Source organism: Penaeus japonicus, unplaced genomic scaffold, assembly GCF_977035675.1.
Source record: "Penaeus japonicus unplaced genomic scaffold, GWHDUDI00000001_assembly GWHDUDI00000005, whole genome shotgun sequence".
NCBI classification, from domain to species: domain Eukaryota; kingdom Metazoa; phylum Arthropoda; class Malacostraca; order Decapoda; family Penaeidae; genus Penaeus; species Penaeus japonicus.
Genome location: NW_028234407.1, coordinates 32,613,248 through 32,625,747, shown reverse-complemented (window position 1 = coordinate 32,625,747; position 12,500 = coordinate 32,613,248). Strand labels below are relative to the sequence as shown.

General features: G+C 31.5%; 1 protein-coding gene across 1 annotated transcript in view; it reads right to left on the bottom strand.

Moving 5' to 3' along the window:
- LOC122255602 (protein mono-ADP-ribosyltransferase PARP3) overlaps positions 1 to 11,997 on the bottom strand; it is a 40,445-nt gene extending 28,448 nt beyond the window's left edge. Inside the window, 9 exon segments of the mRNA XM_086536698.1 lie at positions 779 to 882; positions 1,035 to 1,059; positions 6,452 to 6,558; positions 6,733 to 6,757; positions 10,300 to 10,469; positions 10,592 to 10,755; positions 11,338 to 11,412; positions 11,544 to 11,592; positions 11,989 to 11,997. Coding sequence (XP_086392824.1) covers positions 779 to 882; positions 1,035 to 1,059; positions 6,452 to 6,558; positions 6,733 to 6,757; positions 10,300 to 10,469; positions 10,592 to 10,755; positions 11,338 to 11,412; positions 11,544 to 11,592; positions 11,989 to 11,997 — 728 coding nt within the window.
- Positions 11,998 to 12,500: the final 503 nt, after the last annotated feature.

The window sequence follows — 12,500 nt, the reverse complement described above, 5'->3', positions numbered from 1 at the left end:
CTCCCTGGTTTCCCCGACACACACTGTCTACGGTGTGGCACCTCGTGAAGACGGGAATGCGTTTAATTAAAGACCTTGGATAAAGTCTCTATGTAAAGTACCCCTAACGGTGACACGTCGCACAGACCGTAAAAAAAAAAATAACGTTATACCTATACGGAGAGAACTCGTTCAATTCTCTCCCCCCCTCCCCCTGTAAAAGATTTCTTAAAATAAAAACACAATATACAAAAAATGCTGCGGAAATGCGGTTCAATGCACCCACGCCAGATCTATATGTCCCTGGTGCCATGAGGTCTCACCCCCCCCACCCCCTCCCCACCCCTCTGACCTCCCTCCCAAGCATCTCCCTTGCCAGAGCCACAAATCAATATCGTTACGTTGACATTAACCTTCGGATATTTTCCTGTTACTTCATTGACATCTAACGGACCCAGAAACGATGGAACGAAGGATGTATGTGGGGTTATTTTAAAGTCACTTCAACGTCATGTTATCTTCCTTAGCAGCACAGGATATCAGCATATTGATGACCCTTTGGTATTCCAACACTGGACTGGGTATCCTACTACCAATACATTGATAACAGATTCTTATCATTGCTTTCAGACTGCAATTATCATTAAACAATGACTTGTTACTACACCCACGCAGTATTTTCCACCGAATATGATATCTCCAGACATACAATACCGAGAGAATACAATAACCCACACACCACGCTGCACAGAATGAGCAAACATACCTTTTAAGTAAGAGTACAAGCACATCAACCTACCTCAGCGTCAACCTTGGACGTTCCACCCTGTTGCTATTAGACTGTCTGTCTGTCTCTGTGTAACACGTCTGGTACCGGCACGGTCTAATTATGAAACTGTCGTACTGCACAGGAGGAACTTTCACCGGGGGGTAGCTTATCTTCTAATTACTTCCTTAAGAAATAGGAGATTGATACAGATAGCCTAGTATTTCACTATTTCTTTGGTATCCTAAGCCTAGACAAAGAGAAAGAGTAAAACATGTGCTGAATTTACAGATTCAGAATCCAGCTGCACGAGACTGGCCAAAGAAAATGGGAATTAAAGGGTAGACTATCGAGCTCTTAGCGGTGTTTAGGAATCCAATACGGGAAGCAGGAAATTATGTTTAAAATGTTTTGCTTTTCTTCCTCAGACGACAAGTCGCCTTGGGGAGAAGGGATACATTTACGGCGACTATATACAACAAAAGATAAATGGAAAGGCATAAAGAGGGGGAGGGAATCGAGAGGGAATGAGCAGGAACGGGAGGGGCTTGGCGTATGGATGGGAGGCAGAGAGAGATAGATAAAAACGATTGATAGAGAGAAAATGCGATAGATATATATGCAGAAATAAGTGAAATGAGAGAAAACAGAAAGCTTTAGACTAAAAAAAAATAGAGAGAGAAGTGAGTAAATGATAAATAAGAATACGGGGACATGCAGTGCAGAAATGAAATTCCAAAGTAAATAATTGAATTCATGGAAAACGGCAGTCAGGTCAAAGCCGGACGTGACGTCATAGGTCCTAGGGGAAGTGAATCCACATATCACGAGGCGCCGACGAGACACGGATGCCAATTATGGAGGGTTCGATTCCTTATGATAATCGCAATTCCTTGTGGCTATAGAGGGCTCGATTCTGTATGTTGATGCAGGGTTCATTTCCATATAGCTATGATATGCTTACTAATGGTTGTCGATGCTTTGTCAAACTAACCGTAAATCTGACTGTGGGTTGTGCTAAAAGTGAAACTCGGACAGTTATGTATATGTATACGAATAGTATCAGTTGTGATGACATACACTAACATTCATATTCACATTCACATTCACATACATACATACATACATACATACATACATACATATATATATATATATATATATATATATATATATATATATATATGTATGTATATGTATATATACATGTGTAAATATATATATATATATATATATATATATATATATATATGTATATACAACATATATATATATATATATATATATATATATTATATTATATACATATATATATCAATATATATATATATTATATTATATATATATATATGGTAATATATATGTATATAATACATATATATCTATATAATATATATCATATATATAAATATTATATATATGTATTATATATACATATATATATATATCTATAACTATATATATATATATATATCTATAATTATATATATATATATATATGTGGGTTGTGTGGTGTTTTTTATCCCCCCCCCCCCCCACCCCCCCCACCCCCCCCCCCCCCTTGTGTGTGTGTGTGTGTGTGCGTGTGCATGTGTGTGTGTGTGTGTGTGTGTGGGTGTATAAACATATATATATATATATATATAATATATATATATATATTATATATTTATAATATTTGTTTGTTGTTGATGTATTATCTGTATATGTATTTATATAGATATCTTATATATATTTATATAATATATATATGTATATTAGGTTTGTATATATATATATTGCACACACACACACACACACACACTCACACACACACACATATATATATAGATCATATATTTATAGTTTTTATAGCTAATATATATAAATATATATATTTATATATGTATCTGTATACTGTATATAATATATATATCATATATTTATTATATTTGTTTGTATTCACACACACACACAACACACACCCACACACACACACACATATATATATTTATATATATATATATATATATATATATATTATATTATTTATTGATATATATATATTTATATATATACATTTATAGATATATATTGTATTTATATATATTATATACTATATATATATATATATATATATATATATATATATGCATTATAAACCATGTGTATGGTATGTGTTATTATATAGTATATATACAGAAAATGTATAGTGTGTTCACACACACACACACCATACAACTTAATAACATACATAACATCTATATGTATATATATATATATATATATTTATATATATATATATGGATATATATATGTATATACAATTTTATTATATAAAATATATATATTTATAATATATATATATATATATATAAACATGCATATACATATAATACATTATTATATATTATATAATTATATTATATATATATATATTATTACATTATATATTCATATATATACCCTATCTATTAATATAAATATATGTGTATGTATGTGGTATGTGTTTGGTATTGTATATGGATGTGGTATAATATATGGTATACCACAGTAATAGTATATATATATTTGTTTGTGTGTGTGTGTGTGGTTGTGTGTATACAACACACAAATACCACACACCACTCACACAACACACACACACAACAACACACACACACACACATACACCCATATATAATCATATAGCATTATATATATATATGTATATATATATATATATATATATTATATTATATATATATATATATACATATCATATACATACATATACATGTAATACATACATATATTTAGTATATAATACATATATATATATATATCAATATTCTGTATGTAATACATTATATAATATATTATATATATATATATATATATATTATATTATATATTAGAATATTTTATTTTTTTATATATATACACGTGTGTGTGTGTGTGTGATGTGTGTATGTATACGTATGTGTATAATGTATATATATATGATTGTATGTGTATGTGGTATGTATATATATATGATGTGTATGTATATATGCATATATATACATCATTTTATATATATATATCCCATACATATATATATATATATATATATATATTTATATATATTAACTATATATTATATATAATATATATATTATATGTAAAGTTTATCTATATAATATATTCATATATAATATATATATATATATATTTAATATATATAAATATATATATATATGTGTGTGTGTGTGTGTGTGTGTGTGTGTGTGTGTGTGTGTGTGTGTGTGTGTGTATCATATATACATCCATATATATATAAACATGTGTATACATATTATATAAATATTATATATTATATATTATATATCACATATATACATACAAATACATATATATACAAATAAACACACACACACACACACATATGTATGTATGTATGTATGTGTATATATATATATCGAATCTTTAAAAAAATGGAACAAGATATGAGAAACATCATACAATGATTTTGAAGAACAAAAAGAGAAAAAAAAACAATAGGATAAAAAAAAACAGAAAATAAACACTTAAAAATCCAATTTCTTACGCAAGAGAAGCAGGCCACTTAGACAAACACAATCAGCCATCAAAACTAATCGGAAAAATCATACAGATCCTTATCTAAAACCAATACAAGTGTAGCTGACACCTGTTGACTTGCTACCTGGCATGATGACCTCGCTATAACGCATAAATATAGACGAAAACGAAATAACGAGGAGAAAGACAACGAGAATACGATAAACGAGACGAAGGAAACGCAAACGACGAACGAAGAGACGAAAACGAACGAAACGACGAGAAAACAAAAACGAAACGACGTGACAATCGAAACGACTAAATGAAACGAGAGAAACGAAACGAAACGGATAACGCAAAGGAAAACGAAACGAGAAATTAGAGAAATCAAAGGAGCGATCCGAAAAAAACGACGAATCCGAACGACAGAAACGAATCGAAAAAACGAATGAAACGACAAAAACGAGAAAAAACGAACGAAAAACGAAAAACGACAACGAAAAAACGAAACGCGGGATAAAAAAAACGAGATAACGAATTAACGAAAGACGATAAACGGAAACAAAATCGAAAAACGACGGAAACTAAACGACGATAACGAAGATAGCGAACGACGAATAACGAAGAACGACGAAAAAAAACGATAAAAGAAAAACGATCACGAACAAACGACGAAACGCGAACGAGAAACGTACGACGCGAAACCGAAAACGAAACGAATAACGAAACGAAGAAACGCGACGATAAAACGATACTAGAATAAAGAAAACCGAACGGAAAACGAACGAACGAGACGGGAGCACCCTCTCAGTTACGAAAGCGTGTCATACTTGTCAAAAGAGGGAGAGGATAGACACTGCTTGGGGAAAATACTTGTAAAGGGGGGGGGGGATTAATGACATGTGGGTAATGTTTGCAATGGATGCTGCACGTGACCTTGGCCTAACTACTACAACGTTTGCTAGATTGTTCCTCACTAATAAAGGTGACGATTTACCATCTTACACTAATGGCCCGGATGTATAAATGAATGAATAACGGTAACTGAATCCATAGGTAGGCGTTATTACCTAACCTCACGCCTTTGTCATTAATGATCACCACCCCTTCAGCAATTCAAGATATAAATAAGACAAATACAAAAGCCTTTTCTCTCTCTTCCCCCGAATGGCAGTGCGGCTCACGAGAGGCTAACGTGGGTGTCTGGGTCTGTGTGCACATCCGCGCCGTGTCTACATCCACACACACGCTCACACGCACACACACACACACACAACCCGGTGTGTACATCCAGCCTTCCACTCTGCCCACAGCCAATCTTCCTGACTTCTCCCAACCACCACAGCCATCGAGGGAAGTTAGGATGTGCCACGTATGGTGAGCTGCACTCTCTGCTTTCCCCATCACACACTTTCTATGGTGAGGCACCTCGTGAAGACGGGAATGCGTTTAATTAAAGACCTTGGATAAAGTCTCTATGTAAAGTACCCCTAACGGTGACACGTCGCACAGACCGTAAAAAAAAATAACGTTATACCTATACGGCGAACGGCAACAACCGTTCAACACACGATTCCCATCTCCCCCCCTCCCCCTGTAAAAGATTTCTTAAAATAAAAACACAATATACAAAAAATGCTGCGGAAATGCGGTTCAATGCACCCACGCCAGATCTATATGTCCCTGGTGCCATGAGGTCTCACCCCCCCCCCACCCCCTCCCCACCCCTCTGACCTCCCTCCCAAGCATCTCCCTTGCCAGAGCCACAAATCAATATCGTTACGTTGACATTAACCCTTAGATAGATTACCTTTTGCTTGCAGTTGACCATCTAAAACGGACCCAGAAACGATGGGACGAAGGATGTATGTGGGGTTATTTTAAAGTCATTTCAACGTCATGTTGATCTTCCTTAGCAGCACAGGATATCAGCATATTGATGACCCTTTGGTATTCCGACACTGGACTGGGTATCCTAATACCAATACATTGATAACAGATTCTTATCATTGCTTTCAGACTGCAATTATCATTAAACAATGCCTGTTAGTTCACCCACGCAGTATTTTCCACCGAATATGATATCTCCAGACATACAATACCAAGAGAATACAATAACCCACACACCACGCTGCACAGAATGAGCAAACATACCTTTTAAGTAAGAGTACAAGCACATCAACCTACCTCAGCGTCAACCTTGGACGTTCCACCCTGTTGCTATTAGACTGTCTGTCTGTCTCTGTGTAACACGTCTCTGGGGGCACGGGCACGTCTATTATGAAACTGTCGTACTGCACAGGAGGAACTTTCACCGGGGGTAGCGTTATCTATCGCCAAACCATCCTTCCTTAACGGGGGGGAAATCTTTTATAGGGATGATTGATACAGATAGCTTAGCATTTCACTATTTCTTTGGTATCCTAAGCCTAGACAAAGAGAAAGAGTAAAACATGTGCTGAATTTACAGATTCAGAATCCAGCTGCACGAGACTGGCCAAAGAAAATGGGAATTAAAGGGTAGACTACTTTAGGTTTAGAATCAATACGGGAAGCAGGAAATTATGTTTAAAATGTTTTGCTTTTCTTCCTCAGACGACAAGTCGCCTTGGGGAGAAGGGATACATTTACGGCGACTATATACAACAAAAGATAAACGGAAAGGCATAAAGAGAAGGATGGAATCGAGAAGGAATGAGCAGGAACGGGAGGGGCTTGGAGTATGGATGGGAGGCAGAGAGAGATAGATAAAAACGATTGATAGAGAGAAAATGCGATACATATATAGTTAAAAATAAGTGAAATGAGAGAGAACAGAAAGCTTTAGAAAAAGAAATAGAGAGAGAGAAGTGATATAATGATAAATAAGAATACGGGGACATGCAGAAAGAGAAAGAAATGAAATTCCAAAGTAAATAATTGAATTCATGGAAAACGGCAGTCAGGTCAAAGCCGGACGTGACGTCATAGGTCCTAGGGGAAGTGAATCCACATATCACGAGGCGCCGACGAGACACGGATGCCAATTATGGAGGCTTTGATTCCTTATGATAATCGCAATTCCTTATGGCTATAGAGGGCTCGATTCTGTATGTTGATGCAGGGTTCATTTCCATATAGCTATGATATGCTTACTAATGGTTGTCGATGTTTTGTCAAACTAACCGTAAATCTGTCTGTGGGTTGTGCTAAAAGTGAAACTCGGACAATTATGTATATGTATACAAATAGTATCAGTTGTGATGACATACACTAACATTCATATTCACATTCACAAACATACATGCATATGTATATATATATATATATATATATATATATATATATATATATATATATATGTATATATATATGTATGTGTATGTATATATACATATATAAATATATATATGTATATATATGTATATCTACACATATATATGTATATATACATATATATATATATATCAATATATATATATATACATATATATATGTGTGTGTGTGTGTGTGTGTGATAAATACATACATGTATGTATATATATACAGCATATGCATATACACACGCATTTATAGAAACATATATGTATATATGTTTATAAGCATACATAAATATATATATATATATATATATATATATATATATATATATATATATAGACACACACACACACATATATATATATATATATATATATACATATATATATATATATATATATATACATATATATATGTATAAATTTATATGGTTATACGTATATGTAAATATATAATATATATATTATATATATGAATAATATATACAGGTATATTAAATATATATTATTCGTATATATACCTTATACTATATATAATATACTATATATATATATATCTAAAATATGTAAATTATATATTTACGTGTGTGTGTATGTATGTATACACACACACACACACACGCCACACACACATACCACACACACACACACACACATATATGTATATATATAGAGTAGTTATATTTAACGTTGTATATCAATATATGAGTTATATTAACAATAGACGATTTATGATATATATAGATACAGATATATGCATATATAAATATCTATGTATATATTCATATATATATATACATATATATATATATATATATATGTATATATATGTACATATACATACACATATGTATATATGTATATATCCATAGTAACTGTATACATATAAGTATTTTTGATATATATTATGTATATATATACATATTTATATATTATACATATATAAGGATATCACATACATACAGGTATGTATATATGTATATATGACATATGTATTGACTCTATACCTATGTGTATTAACATCACAATATGTTTGTATATATAGTATATATATATATATATGATATACTATATCTATATACATACATACATATCTACTTATTGATATATGTATATACACATATGGAGTATGACCTATACATATGTGTGTGTGTATATAATATATATATATATATATATATATATTATATATAAAGTATACTATATATATATATATACCTCTATGTACACATGCCATATATATGCATATATATTTTACCTGTATATCACATGTATAATGTATAATATGTTATGTATATATGTATACATTACCCCCCCCCTACCTCTCTCCCTCCCAAAACTCTGTAAAATATATAAATATAAATATATAGAATATATTTCTCTAATATATATAGTATATATATATATATATATATATATATATAAAAATATCGCACACACATCCTTCACACACACACACACACACACACACACACACCGAGAACACCACATATAATAATATATAATATATATATATATAATATACTATATATATATATATATATATATACATGGTGTTGTGTGTGTACCAATGATAATAGCATTATTTTATTTAAATACCACTATACATACATACGAGGTATGTATATATGTAAAAATGCATATGTATAGTATACATATTGTATACGACACATGATGTATATCATATATATGCGTAATATAATATATATATATATATATATATATATACATATCTATATTTAATGATAATATGTATAAATACATAATGTGTATACACACATATGTGTATGTCTATATATGTTGTGTATATTTATGTATATACTAATAAGTTCATATATATACATATGATATATATAGATTATAAATATATATATTATATATATATATAAATATATATATATAATGTCTGCATGCATATATATACATATATATTTACATGTAATATGCAGCAATATATATATGAACATATATATGTATATATATAATATATATATTCTATATACATATATATATATATATAGTATAATGGATATATATATGTATCTATATATATATATATATATATGGATATATTAATATAGATATTGCACATAAATCTATATCTATCTATCTAAAATATATCAAATAATATATATATAGTTATATAAATATTACTCTTATCTATCTACTTCTCTGTAAATACTATCTATCTATATCTATCTATATCTATCTATCTATCTATCTATCTATCTATCTATATATATATATATATGTGTGTGTGTGTGTGTGTGTGTGTGTGTGTGTGTCTGTGTGTGTGTGTGTGTGTGTCTGTGTGTGTGTGGTAGTGAAATCTATAAATAAGTAAATATCAAAATACAAATATCCACAATATGATGTGCGTACCTCAGCATAATTCAAGATTACCACATTTGCATATAATTTATCGATAGAAAAAGGATTAAACAGATTACTTTCCTGTAGAATAAGAAGAATTGGAGCCCGCGGGAAAATTGTGTAAAATGGGTGGATTGTTATATAAAGCGATGTTTATTGCTTTTTGTAATTCTGTAATTTTGTTATAAATGGATCTCCCTGCTTTGTCTGATAAGGATAAGGAAAACCTTTTTATTATGAGGTAGAAAAAGGATTACATTTAATTCTAAAGACGAAATAATGCGAAACGAGTCAATTACATCTTTAGCGATGTGAAATTATTCGGTATCACTTTTACCTTTTTTCTACTACAGAAAAATGTACAGGATGTATGGAGGGTTTTCTGGGTGGAAAATAATTAGACTCAAAATGACAGTGATATTTGCTAAGTTTGCTAAATTGGCGTATTGCTTATCAACAGAATGCTGTTGCTCTTGCCAAATATGCTTCTCTTGTTGTTTTACTTTCTTCCAAGCTTTGTACCTTAATGATATCTGAAAGAAACATTCATATGCTAACCCGCAGCATTTTCCTCTCTTCATCAGATTGACAATGTTTGTTTTTAAACGTATGCCTAACTCAGCTTCTATCTCTTGTGAAACGATTATCCAGTCACATATTGAGGGTTCTCCTTGTGCTTAGCAATGCACTGTGCCAATGTTATTTGATCAACATTATATATTTCACCATCAGCGAACAAAAAATATTGCCACGTTGAATATCTGCTGGCCTTTGGAAAACACACGGACGCCCACTCAATTAAAACACTGGCTCTCGACTCTTGAATGTCAGGCATTTTGAAAATAGGGTCTGGATTTCAAGGATAATGATCATTCTTATTATGATAGAGTGACATTCCATGAGCTAAATGCTTTGGTACCATATGAACAAATTCTGCTAAAGTTAAGACAAAAGATAATTAAAAAAAACAATGATTGCTCAAAAAAACATTTGAAAATAATGAGACAGTTTTATATATATATATATATATATATATATATATATATATATATATATATATAGAGAGAGAGAGAGAGAGAGAGAGAGAGAGAGAGAGAGAGAGGGGATGTGGAGAATTAAGTGTGCTGATAAGGATGGAGAATTGATTTATTAAAGTACTAAGAGAGAATGGGAAGAAAGTTGAATACATGTTTAGAGGATCAAACGGAATGGGAAGGAATGGAGAAGAAAAGAAGGGTTGAAGGCACTGTGCTAAAAGTGTGAGAGGTGGAGGGCTGAATGTGACAAAATATAAGGTAAATTTTAATAAACTTTTAACTAAAATGATATTTGATCACCATTTCTACGACATATTTCATCGTTTTCAGTATATATTCAGCCTCTTTATATACCTATACCAACTTAAAAGTACTGCAATACGAGAAGCATATTGCTTTATTTTGCACCTAATGACCCTTGAGTTTGGAGTTATTGAATCTTTTTAAGAGGACGTTAAATTGTGAAACTGGGCGAAACTTAACGACACCAACTTCATAACGTAAACAATATTTGCGTGTTTTGTAAACTTTCTTCTGTTTTGAATCTTATTTTTTCTGCATTTCACTTACTGAAGGGCGGTAAAACTTTCTGTTGCTCTGCAGTATCGTGAGATGTATCCTAGGAATCAAATATTTTAAAGATATCAGAATAATTCTGAAATGAGCGCTGGAATTGCTACGCGGCAACTCACTTCCCGGGATAGTAGCTGCCAATTTTTTATTTTATTGTCGTGCATGAATTTTCCTAGTGTTAAAACAGCCTATTCTGCATGGCAGTTCCTCGGTTTAGTATCACGTGACGGAGGAGAAGCAATTAACGGAATGCTATATTTTCAACACTTTCAACATGTTTTGTCTTACACACATGAATGTCTGGACGAATAGGCAACATACCTGAAACATATAAAAAAGAACCACAATATATGTTTTTACTTTTTCATTTCTAAGAATTTCATTGCACAACCCGAGACAGTTTGCATAGAATTTGACTTGCATGAATGAATATGTAGCATACCTTAGACATATCAGAAGAGGAAGCACGCAATATAATATATTTCTTTATGACCTCATTAGCTCATGGACTAACGAAGACAAAACCGTAAGTAAAAATATCTTTGCACACAGACAATACTCTAAATATTACACCAAAGATACGCGTGATTAAGCTATATTTTATCGACCTGCCACCTTATTATATTCAGTTCATTAGCCACATTTATAACAAAATAATTTACCTCACGTTTATCTATTGATATATTATTAAATACATACATACGTCTTAATCCTAAACTCTGTATCATCACATATACAACAATATGTGTATACGTATATCAAAGTTATCATATCTAGGGAAAGAAAAAGATAACAGGATACCCTTCAACCTCTAGACAAATTAAATTAGCATTGTTAATAGTAATTTCAGAAGGTTTAATGTACTTACGGTTCACATAAACAAACAGGTAGTCGGACCATTAGTGCAGTGAACCGGTATAGTTATGTCTTTGGCTAGTAATATCATTGTGAAGT